Below are 25,471 nucleotides of genomic sequence, written 5' to 3'. Positions count from 1 at the left end.
TGGCAGCACGTCCTGTCTGCCTGCCTGTACCCTGGCAGTCCCCATGAGGGCTGCTTTGATGTATTGATCAGCGGCTACGTGCAGCCCAGAGCTGGCTGCCTGGCCGGGGGCATGGCGGTGAACGAGCCAGCGTAGGCGCGGGGAGGCTGGCTGGCCCCGTGTGGGCCAGGCTGGGCCCTATTTAGCTGTTGGTGTGAGGGCATTTTTAAGTGCAGGCTGGATGTCGTTGCCGGGTCTGCCTGTGCCGTGGTACCCAGCCCTGCCTGTCACCTGGGCTGCGGAGGCGGCTGGGATGCAGCAACCTCTTTTCTCAGCCACAACCAGATCAAGGCTGTCGCTGGGTGCGGGAGCTGAAACATGCCCTGCTCTGTTTGCTGCACCCTGGGGCGGAGGCGCTGCTGGTCCCCTGCCCGTAGCAGCCACAGTTCCAGCATGGGCCACACTCGCATCCTCAGGACCAGGCTTGTGTCCCCCAGACGGGGGCGAGCCCTGAGGTTGCCCTCAGCCTGCTTCTCTTCCTACAGGATCCGTCCCCAACTGTCCAAAGAGAAAATAGAGGGATGTCACATCTGCACCTCGGTGACACCCGGCGAGCCCCAGGTGCTGCTGGGGAAGGACAAGGCCTTCACCTATGACTTTGTCTTTGACCTTGACACATGGCAGGAGCAGATCTACACGACGTGCGTGGGCAAGCTCATTGAAGGCTGCTTCGAGGGCTACAATGCCACCGTGCTGGCATATGGCCAGGTACGTGCTCTGCCCGCTCCTTGGGCTCTGGCATGGGCATCGGGCTGTCCTGCAGCGCTGGGCGCTGGGGATGCTGAGATGGCATCTGCAGAGGTTAGGGGAGGTGGGAGGTATACAAGTTCCTGGATGTGAAGGGGACAGAGAGTTGTCCCTGGGCTGAGTGAGGGCTGGGACAGGGGGTAGCCTTGGGTGGAAGGAGAGGGAGGCAGGGCTGGGGTGGGAGTGTGGGAACCGGTGTGATGGTGGGGATCAGCAGAGGCGTTTGGGGAGCCTGGGGTGGCAGAGGGAGGTGTGGGGTGCAGCGGGTAGAGCTGAGCCTGGGAGGGACCAGCCAGCTCCCCCATCACTGCCTCTTCGCAGACTGGCGCAGGGAAGACGTACACCATGGGCACCGGCTTCGACATGAACATCTCTGAGGATGAGCAGGGCATCATCCCACGGGCTATCAGCCACCTCTTCAGCGGCATCGAGGAGCGCAAGCGAGCGGCGCAGAGTCAGGGCATGGCGGCACCTGAATTCAAAGTCAGCGCCCAGTTCCTGGAGGTTGGTGACAGCACGCCTGGGTGACACTGTGGCACTGCCCTGTCCTTTGCTCAGCTCCCATGTCCTGGGCTCCTTGAGTCTTCCACGTCCTGGCTGTTCCCTGGCTGAGCTGGACCCCACAGCAGGCGTGTGGCTGGGGATACGTGTCTAGGCAGAGGAGACTCAAAGCACCAGAATGTTGTTGACCTCATGATGGCCACAAAGTGAGGTGGCACTTTCTTGGCTGCAGAGAGCCATCCCCATGGAAGAGGGGCTTATGCCTTGGTTCTCTGGAGGTTCAGGGGGCTCTGGGCTCGCTAACTCCTGTTTGAGGTTGAGGATAGTGGCATACCTGCTCCCCTGGGGCTGGACCGGTGTTCCCTGTGAAACAAGGAGAGGAAGAGGTGCCATTCTTGTGGGGATTTGAGGAAAGGCTGTCCCATGTACTTTGTTGCATTTTTGATTTCTCTCCTGCCTCTGCTTTGGCCTCTCCATTTCAAAAGCCTCTTCTATTAACTGCTTCTTTCCCTGGAGAGGTTTGTCCCAGAAAGCCTGTGGACCTTGTGTGTCTGCAGTGGTTTCCCTGTGGCAGGTCCTGGGGTGAAAGTGCAAAGGATTTCAAGATGGGAACTGGTTTAAGGCCCTGGTGAGAAAACATTGAGCAAAGCTGAGCTCCTGAACGAACTTTGTCTGGTTGGTGTGCCGACCGGGGTACAGCCCGGAGGAAACAGGCAGGCAGAGAGACAGGCCTCGTGTTGTGATCTTGCTTTCATGTGGCTTTGGTGGCCGTCACATCTGGCTTCCTCCAGAAGTCAACGGCCTCGAGAGTAGCAGCAGTGCTCAAAGTCACCTTCTAGCCTGGTGGGCTGACCTCCTTGCTGGAGAAATCCTTCCCAATCAGCTTTCCATCTGCAGAGCCCTTGTTTAGCTCCCATGGTGCTGTTGTGTCCAGCCACATCTCTCCTTCCCCACCACTTAACCGGTCCAAGCTCTTGGCTGCCTTCCCACGCATCTTTGGCCTTGTGGGGCTCTGCTCTGGGGAACCTGTGGGCTGGGTTGGAAATGGGGACAATTTCCTGCCTGTTCCAAAGTCTTTCTGAGGGATGAACCTTGTCGGGCTTTCTCCCTGCTGGAGTGTCCCATAACTCTGTTGGGGTTGGGGCATAGTCCTGCCTTTCCTGGGGTATCGGATTGGATACTGACCTTCAGCTGGCATCAATGTGTCCCCTCACCCTATGCGACACACTTTCCCTTTCCTCTCAGCCTCTCTATCTGCCCTCTAGGAGATCCTCTGCTGTCCAGCTATAGTTTCTCTTGCCTCAATTTCTCCCACTCAGTTTGGGATGACCCAACGCTGCCCCAAGGAGCTAGGTGTCTTGTTAGCTGGGGTTGGGTCATGTGAAGGATGAACGCTGGGGAGGGGATGCCTATGCCTGTGCTGCCTCTGTCCCAAGCCATCCTAGGAAGCACCTCTGCAGTCCAAGAGATCCAGCGCAACCCCAGGGGCACCTTGGGGTGATGGAGCAGTGGCTCTGCATGGGGTCTCACCAGCTGCCATGGGGATTTCCTGTAGCCTTTCTCTGCCTTCACCACCTCTGACCCCTGGTGGTTTTGGCTCTCAAAATAGCCTCAGAGATGTTTGTCCAGCGGCTGTGGTGGAGGATGGGAGCAAGGCTTACTCTGCTGTGTTTCAAAGCCACTCATGGTCATGTTCCCCATTCCAGCTGTGCCCAGTGGGACACTGGCAGCCCCAGGGTGGGGGGCCATCTGCCAGCTCAGGGGGCATGAAGGCTTTCCAAGGGCTCTGTTATGTGTGGGAAAAATAAAAACCCCTTCGTTGCCTGATGGCCTGGTGACCAAGCCCATTGGACCCTGCTGAGGGCTTTGCCCACTGGTCCACCCTGCAGGCATGAATGTCAAATCAGGAGCTCTTCTGCTGCTGTGCAATGCAGGGAGGGCTTTGTGTAACGGCTCTCCTGTGCCAGCGTGGGCACGTGGCCACATCAGATGCTGGTTGCCAGCCCTGCTCTCCCAGCAGTGGTACAGGATTTGTCCCTGTTGATCCCTGTCCTGTGACTCTCCTCCTGGGAGCAGGCTGTTGGAGCAGGATTTAAACCTTTGGGGAGCCCCTTTGCACCTGGGACGGCCAGGGACAGATTAGCCTGATCTGCTCTGCTGGCCAGGAGCCTGCAGTCCTCGGGTGACCCTGCTCTGCCCCGGGACATGGGTGCGAGAAGATGACGTGTGGCATTGCGTGGTGGTGGTGGTGGGACAGATGGGCAGGGGTGTCCCTTTGCCCCAGGGCGAGAGAGGGTGCTGCAGGGTCAAGATATGGATGGGGGCACCCTCTGTCAGCTCTAGGCCCTCAGGGCTTTCCCTGCTCGTCCAGCATTCCCTGGTCCCCCTTGCCCTCTTTCCACCCAGAAAAGGTGACCTCAGGGAACTGTGCTAGGAGAGGGGCTCCGCTGGCTCATGTGGTCGGGGGCTCCCTGGGTGAGCAGGGAAGGCTGGGGAGAAGCAGAGCTCCTGGGTGACTGCTCAGGCTCTGGGGACAGGGCTCTGAAAGTGTCGTGGTTGCTGCCCAGCTGCTTCTGTGGGCCGGGCACAGGCCAGGGTCGGGCAGGTGGAACCAACCCAGACTGCAGCTCAGAGCTTCGTGGGGCAGTCAGGCACACGTATGCACACCTGCGCACACACGTACACACGGGCACCGTTCCTTCTGGGCATCACTGGCTGGGAACCCATGTGTGCAAGTCAGAGCGTGCCCATCCATCATCTCCTATCTGCGTGCACATGCTTGTGTGTCCTCTCCTACACTTGCATGCAGACCAGCTCTCCTGCTCAGCCCTGCCTAAGCACACACATGTGGGCGTATGTGTGAGCACGTGCACACCCCCAGCTGTGCAGCCTGTCCTCCTGGCTCCCGGGACTGCAGCAGCAGGATGGCAGAGGGCAGATCCTGTTGGTCCTGCTGTGCCAGGCTCTAGCAGCTTCCTGCTTGCTACTACTCACCCTGCACCTGCTTCCAACCCTGCTCAGCTCTACAACGAGGAGATCCTGGACCTGTTCGACAGTGCCCGCGACCCTGACGCACGCCACCGCAAATCCAACATCAAAATCCATGAGGATGCCAGCGGGAGTATCTACACCACAGGGGTGACATCGCGCCTCATCAGCTCACAGGACGAGGTGGGTGCAGGATGGGACATACCTGGAGGAGGGATGGCAGCTGGATGCCCACCACCAGAGGATGTGCTATGTGGGGACAGCCAGGCAAGGGGGGGGGATCTCACCCGGGATGGGAGAGAGCAGCCCTGGAGTGATGCAGGGAGAGGTTGGTGTGCCTGCTGGGCTGCGGCAGGGTGCTGTCCTCGCTCCCTAGAAGGGTGCTTCAAGGTTTTGTTCTTCCCTGTCCCATCTCATTGTAGCTGATCCAGTGCCTAAAACAGGGGGCTCTTTCCCGCACCACCGCCAGCACCCAGATGAATGTGCAGAGCTCCCGGTCCCACGCCATCTTCACCATTCACCTGTGCCAGATGAGAGTGTGCACCCGCCCAGAGCTGGTGAGATGTGCTCCTGCCTCATGGCTGGGCTGTTCCTGGATCTGATACCCAGGCAATGTGGGGGGTCCCTTGGAAAGGGGAAAGGGTTTGAAGTCTTGCAAAGAGGGGCAGGGCTTTGTCTTTCTTCTTTCCAGTCATAGCAAGCGTTAGCCTTTAATGGGAGCTGAGGTCTGCTTTGGAGCAGCCCCCTCCAAGGCAGGAATGGTCTGGCCCAAGGGATGGTCCAGAGCAAGATGCCGCTGGGATCCTCTCCCCTATCCTTGAGAGTTGGGATGCAGAGCATGAATGCTTAATCTGTTGCTAATGTCTGAGTGTGGCCAAGGGAGCTCCTGCCTGCTCCGGGTCCTTGGTGGTGACCCTCTCCATGTGTGCCTGGCTGCAGGTGAACGGGGAGGTGAGCAGCCTCCTAGATGGAACCCAACCCACCACCGAGTATGAGACCCTCACGGCCAAGTTTCACTTCGTAGACCTGGCTGGCTCAGAGAGGCTGAAGCGAACTGGAGCTACCGGCGAGAGAGCGAAGGAAGGCATCTCCATCAACTGTGGGCTGGTAGGGCACCAGCATGCAAGGGGAGGGGGGAGGCAGGGCCTGCCTGGGGGAACCTGGGACACCTTTGGGTCCTGATTGGAGCTGTTGGGGTTGCTGCTGTCTCTGCTGGGGTTTATGCTGCCTGGCCCTGTAGGAATGAATATGCACAATCCAAAATGCCAGTGGTGAGGGCACAGCCCTGCTGTTGAGGGCAGGAAGGGGTAGGGCTGGGCACAAGGGTGCAAGTCCCCAAAAGGTCAAGGTCTGCTAACTTGAGCTTGAAAAAAATCTCCAGGGCTCGATGCTGCTCCTCGGTGCCCATGGGATAGAGGGACAGCCCAGGGAGGGGCCAGATGCTGAGACTGGCAAGGGAAGCCCCATGCCTCTTGCATCCCAAAGCTGTGCCGCAGCAGACACCCCAGGTCTGACGTGCTGGCTACATGACAGCTGTATTCTCAGCAGGGGCTGAATTTGAGGGTTGCCTTTCTTTTTTGTTGGTAGCTGGCTTTGGGGAACGTCATTAGTGCCCTTGGAGACCAGAGCAAGAAAGTTGTGCATGTGCCCTACCGCGACTCCAAGCTCACCCGCCTGCTGCAGGATTCCCTTGGGGGCAACAGGTAAGGAGGTTCCAGGCTAGGGCTGAGCCCTGGGAAAGGACTGCAGGGCAAACAGGGCCGAAGGTCTATGGACCCATGTAGGAGCTATTTCAGGATTCAAATGCCTCCTGGGTTGCCTGGTGGGGAGAGGATGTCGCCTGGTAGGTAGTGTATGACTTTGCCGATGTAAAGACCTTGGCTCCTCAGGAGTCCCAGGCACGATTAGCCAGCTGTGGCAGAATTAGCTGGTGCAAAACACTCCGGAGCCCTTGCAGATCTGGGACTTGGCAGGTGGTGTTGCCCAGCACGAGATGGATTGAATTCCCTGCCTGCTTTGGGGGTACTTGTCTGAAGAACCCATTCTTCCCCAGCAGTCCTGGTGCGTGTAGGCTGGCTGGTGGAGGTTGGCTTTGCTCAGTGCTGCATATGTTGCTCATGGGGTCTTGCCAGTGCTCTGGCTCTGGGAGGGACTGAACCCAGTTTATACCTTGGTTATAAAACACAAAAGCATCTAAGATGGATGTCTGGGGGGTATGTGGCCTATGCTGGGTCCCAGATGTCCATTTGTCAAGTTGGCACAGGGTGTAGGAAACCGTCTCTTCACCCTGACCTTCACCTCCCCAAGCCAAACCATCATGATCGCCTGCGTGAGCCCATCTGACCGGGACTTCATGGAGACCCTGAACACACTCAAGTATGCCAACCGGGCTCGCAACATCAAGAACAAGGTGGTGGTGAACCAGGACAAGACAAGTCAGCAGATCAGTGCTCTGCGAGCCGAGATTGCCCGCCTGCAGATGGAGCTGATGGAGTACAAGGCGGTGAGTGGCCGAGCGAGCCTGCAGAGGTGGGATGGATACGGAAGCACAAATCCTCCTCCTCATGTTTTAACTGGGGCGATTTTAGTGGGAAAGTCCCTCCTGCCTACGAGGCTCTGCCCCTATTAATAGGCGTAATTGCTGGGAGAGGTGAGGAGGCTTAAGAGACGAGGGCTCAGCTCCTGCCCTGGCACAGGACGTTGGGCAAGTCTCTTGGGGATGCCGAGGCAGGCAGCAGCCTTGAAGAATCTCTCACCCTGCCTGTTGAGCTCAGGCCTTCCTGGTCCTTAGATTTTTCCCTGCTTTGATGGCTGGGGCTGCCCCCAAGGATGCAGCAGTAGGCCTCCATGTCCCGGCTTGCCCTATGCTCAGGGACTCCCCTCTTGTCCCCACAGGGCAAGCGGGTCATTGGGGATGATGGCTCGGAGGGTTACAGTGACCTTTTCCGCGAGAATGCCATGCTGCAGAAGGAGAACAGTGCCCTGCGCATGCGGGTGAAGGCCATGCAGGAGGCCATCGATGCTATCAACAGCAGGGTCACCCACCTCATGAGCCAGGAGGCCAATCTGATGCTGGCCAAGGCAGGTGAGGCTGGGCTAGTGCGTGGCATGGTGGGTCAGCACAGCCAGCGTAGCTGGGATGAGTGCTACGGTACAGCTTATGTCTTGCCTTGATCCACCCGTGCCTCCAGGTGATGGTAATGAAGCCATTGGTGCCCTCATCCAGAACTACATCCGGGAGATTGAAGAGCTGAGGTGAGCCAGGCATGGGGGCTGGTGAGTCACCTGGATCCCTGGGCCAGGGGGTGTCATGGTGGGGTCTGAGCCCAGGTGTGGCTCACAGCTCCATGGCTCCAGCATCACTGGGGTGAGTGATCAGCCCTGATGGAGTAGCAGCTGAGACCACTGGGGCTGTGGGAGTCCCAGCCTTGGTGCCGGGCAGTGCTTTGGCCAGTATTGTCCTTTTTGTGGCCATTGATGGAGTAGAAAATCCTAGCAGAAGTGTGTGATGTCTTCCAGGGACTGCTGGCCCCCCAAAGCTGGGTCTGTCCCAGTCTCTTGTGTGGTCCTTGGACCCTGTCTTGCAGCATCCTGACCTTCTAACCCAACATGAATGGGAATGGGTTTGTGGTGACTCTGTCCCTGGCTCACACCATCCTAAAACCAGGCAAGGTCCCCTCCTCCAGGGACAGTGGGATGTCCCCTCTTTGACCACATCCTGTCTCCACTCCATAGGACAAAGCTCCTGGAGAGCGAGTCCATGAATGAGTCTCTGCGTCGCAGCCTCTCACGTGTCTCTGCCCGGCCCCCCTACTCCATGAGCTCGTCCCCAGCACCTGGCTTGGCTGGTCTGTGCAGCCCAGCTGCTCCAGTGGAGACAGAGGCCTCCGATGTCCTCCGACGGGCCAAGCAGGACCTGGAGCGCTTGAAAAAGAAAGAGAGGAGGCAGCGGAGGAAAAGGTGAAGGCAGCTGCTGTGAGATGTTGGGAAGGGGAGGCTGCATGTCGGTCCCTGTCTGTACTTGTAGGGTCGGGTATCCTCCTTCTTCCCCCACACATGCTAAATGCAGAGCGCAGATGCCTGCATTCCCCTCCCAGCGCTGCCTTGCCCTTGGCCTCCTGGTCACCCACCACATGATCCCGGAGGCTGTTTTCCCCAAAGGGCCCAAAAGCAGGAGGTGAGGGGACTCCGGCAGGACCCATCCCTGGGCTTCCCCGCGCTGGGACTCACCAGCACCCCTCTGCTCTCCCCCAGCCCGGAGAAGGAAGCATTTAAGAAGCGGCAGAAACTGCAGCAGGACAACGGGGAGGAAACGGATGAGAATGAAGGGGAAGAGGTGAGCAGGCTTCATGCTCATACAGAGGGGGTTGTTGGAGCATTGTCATCGCCCCACATGGGAGAGGGTCCAAGCCCAGCCTGGCCCTGCAAGCAGGCTGGGGGGGTCGAGGAGCCAAGGACTGCATGCTGAAGTAGGGGAAAGTTGGATACTCCCCAGCCAGCCCCGCTGTGGAGCAAGGAGCCCACTTCTTTTTGGGCTTGGTTTCAACAAATGTAGGTGAAGTGGGTTGGGTGATGCAGTGCTATTCATCTGGGAGGGGATGGATGGGGCACAGAGCTGCTCCTCTCAACAGTATACACCAGGGGGGCAGAAATGGTGCTGCAGCCCCCAGGCATCCTGTGTGGGAGGCTGAGGCCCATGGTGGGTGCTGCAGCTCAGGTTTAGAGGAGGGAAGAGCTGCAGAGAGAAGGGCAAGGCCATGCTGCAGGCTGAGGTTAGGCACTTGTCTCTTAGGAGGAGGAGGAACAGGACGAGAGTGGCTGTGAGGAAGAGGATGGACGTGAGGATGAAGATGAGGACTCGGGCAGTGAGGAGAGCCTGGTGGACTCAGACTCAGATGCAGAGGAGAAGGGTAAAGTGCGGAGCCACGCATGCTGCCCAGGGTATGGGGGTGTGTTTGCTGGTGTCTCCTGGGCCTGAGTTCTCCTGGAAGGGGGCTTGGAAAAGCACCAGGGTTGCTGCAGGGAGTCTCTATGCTCTTTGGGGTGCTGCTGCTCCCAAAGAGGGTTCTCATCGGCTCCCTCTGCCCTCTCTGTGTGCTGTGGCTCAGAGGGGCCGTGGGAGCGATGCTCTCCCATCCCTCCCAGCCTGACTGTTTGCCACTGGCCTCCAGCCGTGAATTTCCAGGCCGACCTGGCGGATCTGACTTGTGAGATAGAGATCAAGCAGAAGCTGATTGATGAGCTGGAGAACAGTCAGCGGCGCCTGCAGACCCTCAAGCACCAGTACGAGGAGAAGCTGATCCTGCTGCAGAACAAGATCCGGGACACACAACTGGAGCGGGACCGGGTCCTACAGAACCTCAGTGAGAATCACCTCACCCGTGGGATCCCATCCCTGCAGCATGGGGCCCCAGTCCCCGCTCTTGCCCAAGCTCACTCAGACCCAGAGCATCCACCCCCTGCACACAATGCTGGCTCTGGCTTTGCCCTCCCCCTGCCTCTGCTTGAGCCGCTGGGATTCCCAAGACCCTGCTTGTCTTGCTGTGGGAGCGGGACTAGTCAGCTGAAGAGCTCCTAATTGCACTGGTGCTGGAGAGGTGGCTGGAAAGGATGGCGAGGCAAAGCTTATACCCTTGAAAACCACTTCATGGGATGTGGGAATACGTTGGGAAGTTGAGGTGCTGAGGGGCACATGAAGACGCCAAAGACCTAGTGGTGTAGCTCATCTCTAGGCTCAGCAGGGCAGGATCACACAAGCTCATGGCTGTAGGTCTAGGTCTGTAACTCCTCTCAGGCCAACAACTGTGCTGTAACGCACTGTTCGCACCCTGCACTGAGCCCAAACCCATCTCTTCCAGTGGGTGCTCCCGGATAGATCCCAGCCTGTGATGGGGCCAGAGCAGAGGGGTGAGGGATGAGGAGGGAACAGTGCCTGGCGCCTCCAGGCATGGAGGTGTAGGTGCGGGCCTGGGGTGCATGGCCATCACAAGCTCTCTCCTCGCTCTGCCAGGCACCATGGAGTGCTACACAGAGGAGAAAGCCAACAAGATCAAAGCAGACTATGAGAAGCGGCTGAAGGAGATGAACCGGGACCTGCAGAAGCTCCAGGCAGCCCAGAAGGAGCATGCTCGCCTGCTCAAGAACCAGTCCCGCTACGAGCGGGAGCTGAGGAAGCTGCAGGCAGAGGTGGCCGAGATGAAGAAGGCAAAGGTACCTGGACATGCCAGGGCAGGAAGGGCATCCCCCAGTCCAGTCTGGCTCCCTGTTCAGAAGCGATGTTTTCCACCTGTGGTAGCAAGTGCAGGGCATCTGTCTGTCTGGGACAGGCGCCTGCACTGACACGCGGTACCTTCCTGTTCCAGGTTGCCCTGATGAAGCAGATGCGGGAGGAGCAGCAGCGGAGGCGACTGGCAGAGACGAAGAGGAATCGGGAGATTGCACAGCTCAAGAAGGAGCAGCGCCGGCAGGAGGTGAGAGCTCAGTCTGCCCACGTGGCCCTGGGTGTCCCCATGCAGGGGGAGAACCGGGCTGGCTGGGAGTGGATGTTTGTCCTGCCCTGGCACTCCGAGGTGCTCATAAATACCTGCTGGTGAAGCTCGGGGCCTGTGGCTACACCTATGGCCTCACCAGTACCGCACAGCCCCAGCTGAATGGCTCTCGAGGGCTTCCCGCAGCTCCTAGTGCAGTTGTGGGAGATGCTGTGAGCTCCCCGCCATGCGTGGGGGGCAATGTGCCATCAGGGTCAGCCTCAAGAGCCTCAAGGCTGCAAACCTGCTCGCTGTTAAAATCAGAAGTGAGGCTGTTCATGGCAAAGTAACTGCTCCAAGCTTTGGTGGTGGGAGCCTCGGGACTGTGAGCATCACTGGGGTGCCCGGGCAGGACCCCAGGAGTTTCTCTCTTTCTTGTGCAGTTTCAGATCCGGGCTCTGGAGTCTCAGAAGCGGCAGCAGGAAATAGTGCTGCGGAGGAAAACCCAGGAGGTAAGGGGCAGGAGAGTGGTTTTGTCTCCATGTAGCCCCCAGCCCCCATGGGGGCCCTGGCCCCGGTGCTTGGCTCAGAGACACATCGTCCTCCAGACAGTGCCAGCTCTGGAAGGGGGTTTATCAAAAGGGTGGGAGGATTTTTATGGCTCAGTAACCAGGTGGGAGATGGTTGCAGGCAAGAGACAATTGCCCATCTCCCGGGGCAGCCGAGCCTGGCAGCAGGGGATGGGCTATGAGGGAGAAGAGGGAAACCCACGGGGCACAAATGGCCCTGGGGTTTAAGGTCTCCAGAGCTGCTGCTCTTGATCCCGTGGGGACCTGGGAGTGACAGCAACAGGTTTGGGCTGTCTGACACTCCCTTGCTCTGCCTCTCCTCTGAACAGGTTTCAGCGCTGCGCCGTCTCGCCAAGCCCATGTCAGACCGGGTCGCGGGCAGGACGAGCCAGAAGCCGGCCATGCTGGACTCAGGTGCAGAGGTCTCAGCCAGCACCACCTCCTCCGAGCCTGAGTCTGGTGCTCGCTCCGTCTCCAGCATTGTGCGACAGTGGAACAGGAAAATCAACAATTTCCTGGGAGACCCCTCATCCTCCGTTAATGGGGCTCGACCCACCAGGTCAGGGCAGGGACTGTGTGGACAGGTGATGAGGCATCCCAGGATTCCCATGTCTGGCTGATGATGGAGGTTGAACGCCAGCTTCTTACTGTGCCTTTGGCCCATGTTAAACCACTGATCCAGTGACAGGCTGTGCTGGCAGCGTGACTGACTGTCACCTGGGCTTGAGCCCAGTGCTGGCCTTCCACGAGCATTAAACATCACGGCACAAAGCCTCTGGGCTCATCTCTTGTCCCTCTCTTTGCTAAGGGGCAATGGAAAAGTTGGGCAATCCAGAAATTATGCAGATGCCTCCTTCACTCCTGGCTGGCCAGAGGCCAAGCATCCTTTTGGGGCAAGCACAGCTTGCCAGGCCAGTCACCCATGTGCGTCTTCTCCCCTCTGGCTGTAGGAAGAAGTTCCCCAAGAAGGGGGCAAGCCAGACCTTCAGCAAAGCCGCCCGCCTCAAGTGGCAGTCGCTGGAGCGGCGCATCTTCGACATTGTCATGCAGAGGATGACCATCGTCAACCTGGAGGCTGACATGGAGCGGCTCATCAAGGTGACGGTGGCGCTGGGGACAGAGAAGGCTGGCTGGTGGGTGCGGGGCAGGGGTACAGCACGCTGACAGTGCCAATCTCCCTCTTTCCCCCAGAAACGTGAGGAGCTGGCGTTGCTGCAGGAAGTGTTGCTGGGCAAGAGGGCGAAACTGCAGGCAGAGGGCCCCAAGGAGCAGAAGGGGCTGCAGGAGCTGAACGAGGAGATCGAGGTGCTGGGGGCCAACATCGACTACATCAACGATAGCATTTCTGACTGCCAGGCCACCATCATGCAGATCGAAGAGACCAAGGTGGGCGGATGGACTGGGCCCAGCTGGTAAAGAGAGAGTAGGAGCGTTCCTGGGAGGCGAGGGTGTCCTTGGGAATGGTCAGGCTGGGCGTCCTGGAGTCCTCCTGTGAGCTGTGCCACACGGTCCGTGGGGCTTCACCCACACAGTCGCTCCTCATTAGGTGGTTAATTGTGGAGGGGAGTGCTGCCAGGTCCTTGCAGGTCCATGGACCCGCTGATGATGCCCCACGCCCCACCGTCCTGGGCTGTAGAGAAGCTGCGGCCCCCAACCTATCCGGGGAGTTTTATGTGCTGGAAACATCCCAAGAAGGATTGCCTTTTTTTCTAGCAGAAACCCTGCAGGTGGTGTGTCCAGTTTAGACACTGGGCAAGCCACAGAGATGCTGTGCAGCTCCTGGCTCCCCTCTAGTGGCTGCAGCCTGGCTTGGAGGCTGTGTGCTGTCCCCTGCGGTCACACAGATTGGCAGGGAAGAAGGGGCTGGTTTTAATTCACAGTAGCTTTTGGACTGGTGACCTGACCTGCTGTGGATTCGGGTGAGGTTGGTGTCTGCAGATTAGTGTCTAATTAAGTGTTGGCACCAGGATTCCTGTAGCAACACAGAAGCCCTTCAGGTTGCGTTGGCTGTCTTCGTAGCTGGATCTCCCCAGTAGCCCCTTGGGCAGACTGGGGAGAGCAAACATCAGGACTGGGGAGTGCTGGTGGGGCAGTGGAGGTGCTGTGCTGGCCGCAGCGCCCATTCTGTCCATCCCATGCCCAGTGGCAAAGCTCCCCTGCTGCATCCAACGCCTGTCCCTCCACATTTCAGGAGGAGCTGGACTCCACAGACACCTCGGTTGTGATCAGCTCCTGCTCCCTGGCCGAAGCCCGTCTTCTGCTGGACAACTTCCTGAAGGCCTCCATCGACAAGGTGTGGGGCCAAGTCGGGACCCAGATGCGTTTCCCCAGATGGGGTTTCCCGCAGCTGGGGACGGGAGGAGAGTGCCAGGGTGGGGACCTGCTGGTGGGGACCCAAGACACCCGCTTGAGGCCCGGCGTGGCTGTCCTTCCCCAGGGGCTGCAGGTGGCACAGAAGGAGGCCCAGATCCGCCTGCTGGAGGGGCGCCTGCGGCAGACAGACATGACCGGCGCCTCGCAGAACCACGCCATCCTGGATGCCCTGCGGGAGAAGGCCGAGTCGCACCCCGAGCTGCAGGCTCTGATCCACAATGTCCAGCAAGGTGGGACCCAGGGCTGGCACATCCTCACGCCGGGAGTGCTGCCTGTAGGGCGAGGTGCCCACCCATGCCAGCCCCCCAAGAAGCACATGGAGGTTCCATGGCTGGGCCCAGGGCTCCCCCAAGGGTGATGCCGGGTGGGGGCATGTGCTCTGGCCACCACACAACAGGGTTGAAGACCAGCCGTCCTCCCACCCCCAAACTGCCCAAGCTGTCACTTCCACCATGCGGTTCAGATGGGACTCGGTACAAAGGGGTCCCCTCTGAACTGCTGATGTGCTGTCTCCCTCCTGGACAGAAAACGGCTACACCAGCACGGACGAGGAGGTCTCAGAGTTCAGCCTGGCTTCAGATGGGAGGTGAGCGCCCAGCTCAGCCCTGCCTGTGCTGGTGGTGGCTGGGGACACCAGGGGTGGGGTGGGATGTTTGGTGCCATCCACAAAACCTTGCAGACGGACAAGGATGAACAAAGCTCCACCTAAGCTTTCCTGTGGTGCCCAGCCCTTGGGGAGGAGAGCAAAGAAATCTCTTAGACATCAGCAGGGAGTGAAAACTAGGTCATCCCTTGGAGAACGGGTGCTGGAGAACAGGGGGTGACCCAAGGAGTTTGGTGGGCTGGTGGCAACCGGCTCTCTGAAAGGGGTTTGGCACTGAAAATCCATCTTTGGTCCCTTCCCCTTACAGCATCTCCCAGTCTTTCACCATGAAGGGCTCAGCGAGCCAGGATGACTTCAAGTTCAAGGTTAGTTGGCCTTTCTGTGTGGCCCTGTCACAGGGAATGGGAGGAGGGATGGAGGGGCATGTTGTTCAGCAATGCTTCAGGTCTCTGCTCCATAGTCTGACCCTTGGAGAGACAGGCTTGGCATAAGGCAGTATGGCTGGTGTCTGGGTGGGGTCAGCTCTAGGCGAGGTGGAACCCAGGCCTCCTGGTCCTGTGGTCCTCTGAAGCATCAGAGACTTGGGAAACATCCACAACACCGGCCTCCAGATTTGAGTGGGCACCAAGGAGGTTCCTGTGCAGCGCTGCATCCATTGTGGGCAAAGGCGGAGGAAAGCGCCTATTGTTCTGCACATTTGCTTAGAGTATGGAGAGGCAGCACTGTGATGGGCCTCCCAGCACGATGCAGGGGGAACTCAATCTCCTGTGGCCAGAGAGCATGAGCTGCTCCACCCCACAGCTCTCTGGCTGCTCTTGCTGTCTTCCCCCCATGCTGCCTGTGCCTAAGCCCTCTGACCTGCTCTAGGGAGAGCCCAAGCTTTCAGGGCAGATGAAGGCAGTGTCAGCTGAGTGTCTAGGACCCACTCTGGACATCTCCACCAAGAACATCACCAAGTCCTTGGCATCCCTCATGGAGATCAAAGAGGATGGGATCAGCTTCTCCGTCCGAGACGCCTATTACAAGGAGAAGGTGTCGCGCACCATCAGCCTGCCCACGCGAGGAAGCACCTTGTGAGCATGGGGTGATGGGTCTCTGGGCATTGGGAGGCTTGTGGATGCATGGGCCAGTAGGTGGGAAGCCGTGCCCAGGCTGTGGAGTTGCAGAGCAGTGAGGGTGAGACCAATTCTGCGTCTTTCCAGGCTTGTCTGCAGCAGGTAGTGGTAGGTTTCTCCAGCAGGCCTTGGAAAGTGTCTAGGAGTATGTTGGCATCCTCTGCAGATGGAGAGATGGGTACTCCAGGAGGAGGAAAAGAAGGGCGGCATGCAAGGGTTGTTCCCGGCTCGCTGCCTGGGATTATTAGCCTCCTTGGAGGCTTCTTGCATTGCCAAAAGTCTCTGCCACTCATGGGATGGCTCGAGGCACCCTCTGATCTTGTGATTGTGACTCCAGGGCAGCCCAACTTCTCCTTTGCTCTGCTGGGGAAGGACATGGATATTCAGGATGGAGGGATCTGAGCAGGGGGAGCAGGCACCCACTGTGCTCTGTTTCACTTGCTTTAGTCCCAGGCAATCTCGTGGCTCAGACACTTCACCTCTGACAAGGAGGAAATCCTATGACCGTGGGCAACCCGCCAGGTGAGCTTGGGAGCTGGAGAAATGGCCGCTTGGGCAGGGAGAGGCTGGGTGGCCCAGACAAGTGGGAAGAGATGCTGGCTGGGCCAGCTCTTGCTGGGCCAGCTCTTGCTGGGCCCTGGTATGCCAGGCAGCTGCTAAGTGAACAATTCCCAAGTCGTGTGTCCCTCTCATCCTTCCTGGCTCAGGCCTCCAGATGTTGGCTTCACGCCTCCCTCATCCCCACCCACCCGTCCACGCAACGACCGCAATGTCTTCTCTCGTCTCACGAGCAACCAGAGTCAGGGGTCTGCCTTGGATAAGTAAGTGCTGGTGGGGCGGGCAGGGTCTGAGGGAGTGGGAACCATACCATGACAAATGGCGTGTACCCGGTCCCATGGTGGTGGGGTGTAGGAGCAAAGGACCTGAGTCGGCTTCAGCCAGCCTTCTGCCACCGTTTTTGCTCCCTGCTCCTCTTCATGAGGGAGCAGATGCTCTACAAGGGACGTGCTGGACCTTGCCCTGTCCCGCCTGTTGTGTGTCACCTTTGAGCTGGCTGCTTTCAGGAGTTCACAGTCCTGGCCTCTGGCTAAACTCTGCTTGGAGACATGGCATTGCCAGACTTGAACCCCTGGAAAAGGCTGTGGAGCAGGATGGGGTGAGGCGGGATGGGGGCTTGCAGGAATTTGAAGGACTGGCATCAACCCACAAATGCTGCTCCAGCCTCCCCCTGCAGCAGGTCGGGCAGCTGCCCTTGTCTTGGAGCATTGCTAGCAGCGCTGACGTTCCCTGATGAAGACCTGCTGTCTGATCCTCACATGCCCTCCTGCTCCTCTGCCCTCTCCCCTGGTTCTCCATGTGTGCTTCTCTCTCTCCCTCTCTCCCTTCCTCCTTCTCTCTGTCCTACACTGGCTTGGATGCAATAACAATCCTCCATCTCTGACTCCTCTGCCGCCTCCTCTAGTCTGGGTTTTCTCTCCCATAATCCTGCTAATTTTCTGCCCCTAGGTCTGATGACAGCGATTCCTCTGTCTCGGAGGTGCTGAGGTATAGACAACTTTCTATTTATTATCCTCTTCCTCCTTCTCTCTGTCTCATGAGTCTCCTCTCCCTTGTCCCTGCATGCTCCACCTGCGCCTTGCTGCTCTCCCCCATCTCCCAGCCTGTGTGTGCTGTCCCCTCCTGGCATGCCACCTCTAGCGTCTGACCCTGTCTCCTCGGTTACGAATTTGAACTGTTCGTGCTCTGATCAGCCCTTGGAAACTTGGCATTGAGCTTACCTGCGGGCACTGGCTGGTTTGGGGTGGCAGCATGTTCTCCTTCATCTCTGGTGGGCTGTCATCAGCATGACATCACCGTGTCCCATCCTGTCCCCACAGCTCTCCAGCAGGATGGTGTGATGCTGGGGAAGGGGGCAAGCAACCCTGGGCACTCCTAGTGTGTCCTTCTTGCAAGCATCTTCCAGACAAATATCTCCAGGTGCTCCAAACACCTGGTTGTGCTTCCCTAGTGCTGGGTTGAGGGTGGGTAGATGTTTTTCCCAAAGAAACCAAGTCAGATTGTGGTGCAGAGCTCAGCCTTGGGGTTAAGGTTCTCCTGTGCTTGTCCCACTGCACCCTTCTGCCTACAGAGGTTTCCCAACACGAGGGCCGCCTTTCCCCCGTCCTTTAAGAACAACAGCTCTCCAGCACCTCAGTGTCCCCGCATGTTGCCCGTGCCCCGAGTTCCCACAGTTGCTGGGGAGGTGGCATCAAACGTGTCTGTGCTGCATCACCTTGGGCAGTTTGCAGTCAGGCAGCAACCAAAGTCCATCGATAACATCTCACCCTGGGGAGCCAGGATTTCCGTTTAGATTCAGTGTCACTTCGAGAGTGGTAGAAACACTAGGGGTCAGGGGAGGGCTGTTTCATTAGAGTTTTAAGTGCAGCTGCTGACTGAGAAAGATCCCATGTAGTGATTTCCAAACGCAAATTAATGAGCCGTGTTTCGTCCTCATGACTAATGCAAACCTTATGAGGCCTCAGGCCTTCCCTTCTCCAGCCCCGTGCCTCAGTTTCCCTGCCTCTAAGAAGAGATCAGCACAACCCGGTGCCCCACGGCTGTGTGGAGGCTGTTCTTTGGGACGTCAGCTGGGACAAGCTGTTGGTGGCCATGCACACTAGGGTCTGGAAGGGTAGGGCTGTTGGTCCTCAGCACCCTGAGCACTGCTAAGGTGGAGGGGATTGGCAGATGCTGTGTCCAGAGGGATAGGCAGCAGGTGTCCCTTGGAGGAAGGTTTGCCAGGGACAGGTCCTCTCCTGCTCAGAGCCAGTGGTGGGCGTGGAACTTCCACAGCCATCGCAACAGGGGTGCTGGGTGCAAATGCTAGTGCTGTCCTGTCACCCTTGTGGCCTTATGTATAGGAGCAGGGCCCTGTCTCCAAATTACAGAATCATAGAATAGTTTGGGTTGGAAAGGACCTTAAAGACCATCTATTTTCAACCCCCTGCCATGGGCAGGGAGAGCTCCCACTAGACCAGGTTGCTCAAAGCCCCGTCCAACCTGGGCATCCACAACTTCTCTGGGCAACCTGGGCCAGTGTTTCACTACCCTCACAGCAAAGAACTTCTTCCTGGTATCTAATCTAAATTTCCCCTCTTTCAGTTTAAAACCGTTCCCCCTCATCCTACCACTACACTCCCCAATAAAGGGTTCCTCCCCATCTCTCCTGGAGCCCCTTTAGGGACTGGAAGGGGCTCTCAGGTCTCCCCGGAGCCTTCTCTTCTCCAGGCTGAACCCCCCCAACTCTCTCAGCCTGTCCTCACAGCAGAGGGGCTCCAGCCCTCCCAGCATCTCCGTGGCCTCCTCTGGCCCCGCTCCAACAGGTCCATGTAAATGTCACCAGCCACAGGCTGATGGCCTCCAAGGAGCTGCGGTGCTGTATATTGGTACTCTGAAACACCTATCCCAGCAGAGCTTCAGGCTGGAGAAGGTGTAGTTTGTTGCAAACTGACCTGAGGACCAAGAAGCTGAGTCTCTTGCCTGCTTGGGTCTGTGCTGGCCAGGCATGAGAGGTTTGGCAGGACAGCAGAGGCCACTGCGTGGCCCCTCTTTCCCAATCTGTATTGCTGGGGCAGAGGCAGTGGGCAGGGGCTGTTCCTAGGGAGGTTCCCAGGGTTTCCATGAAGAGCTTTGCTCAGACGTGCCGGGTTCAGATGGAGGGGCCCATCACCTACCACACGGTGGAAGATGCTTGGGGTGAGGCAGCTCTTGCTCTCCCATGCCCCTGGGACTGCGTAGCGTGGTGCCTTTCCACACACACCCCCTACCATGCTGCTTCTTTCTTTCCCATGTAAGGGGCATCATTAACCCGGTGGGTGGCACCAAGAACGCCCGGACAGCCCCGCTGCAGTGCGTCTCCGTGGCAGAAGGACACACCAAGCCTGTGCTCTGCCTGGATGCCACCGACGAGCTGCTTTTCACTGGGTCCAAAGGTGCGTGGTGGACAGAAAGGACATGGGGGTGCTGGCCGGCAGACACGATGGGAGCAGGTCAGCACAGGGGAATACGTGAAGCACCGGGCAACATGGGGATGGTGGAGAGGCCACTCCTTGACCTCTCCCCTGTCCTCAACGTTGAACCTTACCCTGCACTGCCCTGGTGCTGGGGCTGGCTGGCTCCTTTCCTCTGGCCCTGTGGGTAGGGGGAGGCAATGCTCAGAAGGGGTGTTGCCACCAGCCTGACACTCTTGGCCACATTACTCCTCCCACAGACCGGAGCTGCAAAATGTGGAACCTGGTGACGGGCCAAGAAATTGCTTCCCTCAAGGGTCATCCAAACAACGTGGTTTCCATCAAGTACTGCAGCCACACAGGGCTTGTGTTCACTGTGTCCACGTCGTACATCAAAGTGTGGGACATCCGTGACTCGGCCCGGTGCATCCGCACCCTCACGTACGTGGCAGACGGGAGCAGCTGTGGGGGACCTGGGTATTCTGGGCATCTTTGGCTCTGCAGAAGCCAGTCCCAGGACCTACTGGGGCTGCGGACAGGGCTGAGTACCAGCAGCTTTAGTGCCAGTTTGCAGCGCTGCATCCTTAGGGAACAGGGAGCTTGGGGTGAGGGGACTCATGGGCACCTCCTGCAGCAAGGATGCTGCAACCTCCTGCACCTGGGTGGCCAAGGGAGCCAGCAGCTCTGTAGAGGAGGCACACCCCCTAACAACATCATGGCTGTGTAAATCACAGGCTCTCCATTGGGAAACTCAAATCTTTATGAGGAGTTTGAGGACCAGAAAGAAGCATGGGACACGCTGTAGCTGTAGTCGGCCAGTCTGGAGCAGGGCTCAAATGTTAGGAGAGTATGGCAGTCCAGGGTTACCAGCTCACTCCAGCATAGAACTCCTTTCTCCATCCAGCCTCAGCTCATCTACCTTGGCCTGAAGGTGCTTCTCCCCTGGTGCAGAGGACAAATACCTCTGCCTCCCTGTGCTGACTGCCAGCACTAGCCAGCTCTCACTGCAGGAAGCAAAGAGGAATGGGAGGAGAGCAGAGCAGCCCTCAAATGGAAACCAGGGCGGGCTGCTCCATATCACGCGCACACCTGACATCCTTGTCTCTCTCTGCAAGCAGGGCGCTGGCCTAGGGGACAGAGGTCTTGTTGATCCCACGGTGGCCAGAGAGATGGTGATACTTGTAGGGCCTTTCCCTGATGTGGAACCCACCTGTGCCAGCCTGGAGCCAACAGCCCCATGTGGTTCCTCCTTGGTGACTCTGATCTCTGCTCATCCTTTGCTCTCTCTCTCCCTTAGGTCTTCTGGACAGGTGATCTCTGGGGACGCGTGTGCTGGAACCACCACCCGCACTGTCACCAGTGTGCAGGGGGAGCACCAGATCAACCAGATTGCTCTCAACCCCGCTGGCACCATGCTCTATGCTGCCACTGGTAACTCTGTCCGCATCTGGGAGCTGAGCAGGTGAGAGGGTAGCGCTGGGGTGGGCAGGACAGCTTGTGGATGCTGAGTAGATATTGTCTGCTCAGAGGGGCCTGAAATGACTCCCCCCCAGGGAAAGTGAAAGCCCTTTTAGCAATGGAAGTTACTTGGAATAAAGACTTTCAGGATTCTTTCCTATGGGACTCAAGGGGTGATGAGCAGCAATCAAGGAGCTACTTGGGGTCGGGGGTTTGTCTGTGAGGTGGGCAGAGCTTAGGAGAAGGGGAAGGACACATGAGATGAGCAGCAGTAGCCCCCTGGTTTTACCCTTGCCTGCCTCCCTGCCAGGTGGGCCCTGGGCTGCTGCCCCCATGCTGCAGCCTAGGCTCTGTAGCCAGATGTTGGCATGCCCCAAGGCTGCCTTCCTCCCCTGGCATCACTGGGAAGAGGGGTGTCCCTGCTCACAGTCCCCCAAAGGGAACAACCCCTACTGGGGAGCTCCAAGGCTGTGGGGGGCTCCGTCAAGGAGAGCCCCTTGGAGGTGCTTGGGCAACCAGGAAGGGGTTGGCTGACCCATGTTATTGAACTCAGGTTGCAGCCCATCGGGAAGCTGAGTGGCCACATCGGGCCTGTGATGTGTCTCACGGTAAACCAGACAGCCAGCAACCATGATCTGGTGGTGACAGGCTCCAAAGATCACTATGTCAAGGTACTCTTCTTGGAGAGCAGAGCCGTGCGTCCCATAGGAAAGCTCAGATGTTGGCAACCCCTAAGGTCTCTTCTCCTGAAATCAGAGCCCAGATTTCTGTTTTCACCTCTGCATGTGAAGTTTTTGCATATCTCCTCACCCTAAATCCTGCCTTTTGCTTGGTCCACAGTACAAATGCACCTCTGGAGATGGATTTGCATCTCTCCCATCCCTTAGGCTCTGTGGCTGGTACTTGCATGTTATGGCTGACCCAGATTAGCAGCTTGCCCTGTTCTGCTCAATTCTCTTCCCTGATACAGATGCTTTGCACTTGCTCCTTCACAGTTCCTGCACAGCAAGAGTTTGCCCCTCCCTTTTAGGTTTTTGCTGGTTTTTAGCAGATTGAATTGCAACTGGCACCAGGGGAGTGAAGAGGGATGGTGAGATGATGAGGGAGGTAGGTTCCCACTCTTCCAACAGCTGCAAGCTGTTAACTTGTCTCATGGAGGTGTGTAAAAGCTCACCATGAGTAAAATGCAGCAGAATGGGGATTGTCTCTGGTGGAAGACCTCCCGTGATGGTGGCAGGACCCCTGGAGAGACCTCAGCCCCAAAAAAGCTTCAGCTGGCCAATGCCCACTCCCCTTTCCAGCATCACTCTGGGTTCCCTGAGCCTAGAAAACAGAGGGTGAAAGCCATGTTCTCCAAGAGAGGTTCAACTCTGTTTCCAGAGGCATCTGGTGTCTCTCAACCACTGTTTTTCCCTCAGGTGTTTGAGATTGCTGAGGGCATGGTGGGCAATATTGGCCCCACTCACAACTTTGAGCCCCCTCACTATGATGGCATTGAGTGCCTGGCCATCCAGGGAGACATCCTCTTCAGCGGCTCCAGGGACAACGGCATAAAGAAGTGGGATCTGGAGCAGCAGGAACTTATCCAGGTCTGGAGGGGAGCGTACAGCACAGGTCCTTGGGGTAATGTGGGGCAGAGGAATGTTGCTGCTGGGGTCCTGTACTGAGCTAATGGGCAACTCCTGTTCCTGGGAATCTGGCAGTGCATGTGTGAGGTGGCTCTGTACCCCCATAAGTTTGTGCTGTAGAGCTTTCAGGATTGCCAGCTCCCCCGGCACACAGGCTGCAACATCAATTGCAGTGCTAAGTGTCGTGTTCCTCTCTGAAGACAGGTCTGTTGTCTTCTGCCCAAGGGACAAACCAAGCCCTGACTTTTGAATCCATCCCCTTTGCATCACTAGCCTCACGATCCAGATTAGCCCTGAGACAACAGTGAGGATCTGAGCCTCACAGACTGGATGCATGACGCTGCTGGTGGTGCTGCAGATGAGGTTGGTCACGATGTCCGCTCTTTGCTTATACCTACAGCAAATCCCCAATGCCCACAAAGATTGGGTCTGTGCCCTAGCCTTCATCCCTGGCCGCCCCATGGTGCTGAGTGCCTGCCGAGGAGGAATGATCAAGGTCTGGAACGTGGACACCTTCACCCCAGTTGGGGAGATCAAAGGGCACGACAGCCCCATCAACGCCATCTGCACCAACTCAAAGCATATCTTCACTGCCTCCAGGTGAGCCCCAGGCTTTCCGCTTCCCAGAGCCTCTGGGATGTGGGAGACCCTTGGGTTGAACTGTCATCCCCGGGTGGGATTGCGCTGAGTAGACAGAGGGCAGGGAGGGGAGGGAAGGAGGGAGTCTTGCAGCTTTCTAGTCCCTCCAGTCCTTCATCTCATCATGCTGACCTTAGCCTGCCCCGTGACACGGCCTGCCCGCTGCAGTGCCAAGAGCTCTTCCCCCAGCCATCCCTTGCCCATGCTCTGGTGATGCCTCGGGTTATTCCCCATGCAGGGACGCCTCTCTCTCCCCTGGGGCTGGGCATCCTCTGCTGTTCTCGGGGAGCTCTTTGGCAGCAAGACTCTGATGTCTCCTTTTCGACCATGTCCCTTTTCTCCCTTCTTTTTTCTCTGTCTCTCTCTGTCTCTCCTCTGCCCCACCTCCCATCTGTGCCACAGTGACTGCCGGGTAAAGTTATGGAATTACGTGCCTGGGCTCACCCCTTGCCTTCCACGACGCGTCCTTGCCATAAAGGGCCGTGCTACTAGTCTGCCTTGACCCTCCTGCTCTGACTCTCTTGCTCATGCACTCTTCTTCTGTCTTTTCTTTCCTTTTCTCTTTTTCTTCATCTCCTTCTGCCTCTGTCTTTCTCTCTGTTGCTTGCTTTAGCTCCTCTCTCTCTCTTTTTCTTTCTTTCTCTCTGGTCTGAGCTGCTTCTTCACGGTATGAAACTATTTTGCGATTTTCCCCACTTTATAAATCTTTGTTAGAAGTGACTTGCCCCTTTGTCCCAGCTATACCCCTACATTGATTTGGTTTGACTTTTTTTTTTCCTTGCTGAGTGCCCACATCCACTGTGTCAGCTCTGTGGAAGCCGTGGCTTGCATGGATGGTGGGGTGGGAGTCAGCAGCCACCCCCAAAGCAGCCCATGCCCTGGGGAGACCAAGCACAGCAGCTCCCTGCAGTGTCACCTAGTTAGAGCTCATGCAAGGGGTGCAGGAGTCCTGCTGTCGGGGTCAGCCCTGGAGGTCACCATCTCCCTTTGTCCCCAGTTGCTGCCAGTGGGTGAGCTGGAGGCTGAGCCCCATTGGGCCTGCCTGCTCCCCAAAATGGACTGGGCAACCTCCTGCCAAGAGAAAAGGGCCTGGAAGTCTTGTGGGCTGCATGCTGCCATGGGCTGGGGGTGGGGAGTGTTTCTCCTTGCAGTGCCTCTCCGCAGCATGTCTGTGGGGCTCCTGTGGGAACCCGTGGGTCACGCCGTCCCTCTCACCTTTGTTTCTCAGCGACTTGACAGTGAAGCTCTGGAGCGGGAGGAGGTTGCCCGCAGGGTCGAACTAGGAACTGCAAAACACCTGGAAGACATGACAGGAGGGTGAAAGTCAGGGTACCTCTCCCTTGCTATCAAGACCCTGTCATCTACAGGAGCTCAGCCCAGGGATAGGGTTTTCTTTGTGCCTGACCCAACGGGGTGGATGATGTCCCATCTGGTACTTTGAGCACTGCCAGCTCCTGTGAGAAGGCAGCTTTGTGGGGCACCATCAGCTCCACCTTCCCTCCTGCTGAGGTTTCTTGATGGTTTTCCAATGACCAGGAAATGTTTCGTCTCACTTCTCACCCACCCTGCTGCAACGCTTGCTGGGACTTCTCGGGGTCAGAACTCCTTGGCTCCTTTCAGAGACACCCGATTCCCTCATGCTACTGTGGGCTCATATGGTCTCCACCATGGTGTACTTCTTCTGTCCCTGTTGGCTCCGGGGCTGGTTCCTGCAGGAGTCTTTCTCCACTCCACGGCCATGAGGCTATTTGATGTCTAGCCAGGACCACAGCATAGAGGGGCTGCTTCTTTAGAGACATTGCTTGTGGGACAGCCTCTCTGCTGTGGGGGACCTGCAGAAGGATTTCCAGGTAATCCCATCATTCCCCATCCTTCGTTTACCTGTCCTTAGTAATTGGAGGTGAGCTCCTTTGCCGTGTTCCAGCTGTGGAGGGACATATCTGTCAGCCGACTTCCAAACAAAGGCTCTGCAGTTCCCTTCAACGTTCTCCAAACCCCAGTCATAAACTCAGCTGACCCATGGCTCTTGGGCTTCTCCCCACGTGCCCACCCTGCTCTGAAGTGGAGGTCAGAAGGGCTACTTAGCCCTGCTCTTGACACTTTGACCTAAAGCAGGGGTTTTGTGGTGGGTTCCTGCAGCATGTTAACCCCCTTGAGATGGAGAAACGAGGCAGGAATGGAGGTTACAGGGCAAAGAAGCCAAGGCTGGATTTGTCATCCCTCACCCCTGTGGCCCATCTTGTTTTGCCATCACTGGGAGCTGGAAGATCTAACTCCTTTCCCTGGGCTCTTCTCTCAGCCTTCTGCAAGGGAAGGGGCTAACTGGGGTTTGGCCCGTTGGCTCCTATGGATCC

The 25,471-nt window shown here is 57.7% G+C and overlaps 1 protein-coding gene across 1 annotated transcript; it reads left to right on the top strand.

Moving 5' to 3' along the window:
* Positions 1-111: 111 nt before the first annotated feature.
* KIF21B (kinesin family member 21B) lies at positions 112-24,400 on the top strand. The gene is made up of 35 exons (XM_074163557.1): positions 112-131; positions 525-747; positions 1,108-1,290; positions 4,309-4,458; positions 4,698-4,832; positions 5,215-5,382; positions 5,863-5,978; positions 6,583-6,778; positions 7,171-7,360; positions 7,467-7,530; positions 8,011-8,235; positions 8,530-8,611; positions 9,068-9,185; positions 9,447-9,638; positions 10,286-10,485; positions 10,638-10,745; positions 11,186-11,254; positions 11,641-11,870; positions 12,262-12,409; positions 12,503-12,697; positions 13,503-13,604; positions 13,749-13,914; positions 14,210-14,270; positions 14,596-14,653; positions 15,156-15,361; positions 15,851-15,925; positions 16,111-16,224; positions 16,910-16,948; positions 19,238-19,374; positions 19,653-19,833; positions 20,690-20,854; positions 21,404-21,521; positions 22,269-22,439; positions 22,879-23,078; positions 24,346-24,400. The coding sequence occupies exons 1-35, from the start codon at positions 112-114 to the stop codon at positions 24,398-24,400; spliced, it is 4,860 nt and encodes a 1,619-aa protein (XP_074019658.1).
* Positions 24,401-25,471: the final 1,071 nt, after the last annotated feature.

The sequence above is a fragment of the Numenius arquata genome, chromosome 24 (genome assembly GCF_964106895.1).
Source record: "Numenius arquata chromosome 24, bNumArq3.hap1.1, whole genome shotgun sequence".
In the NCBI taxonomy this organism is placed as follows: domain Eukaryota; kingdom Metazoa; phylum Chordata; class Aves; order Charadriiformes; family Scolopacidae; genus Numenius; species Numenius arquata.
This window is presented reverse-complemented; position numbering and strand designations above follow the sequence as displayed.

Excerpts from the sequence above, each read along its gene's own strand:
- KIF21B (XM_074163557.1), top strand. The coding sequence starts at position 112 with ATGGCGGTGAACGAGCCAGC. Across the intron at positions 7,361-7,466 it reads TCTGATGCTGGCCAAGGCAG|GTGATGGTAATGAAGCCATT; the intron begins GTGAGGCTGGGC and ends CCGTGCCTCCAG. Across the intron at positions 22,440-22,878 it reads AGCAGCAGGAACTTATCCAG|CAAATCCCCAATGCCCACAA; the intron begins GTCTGGAGGGGA and ends TTATACCTACAG.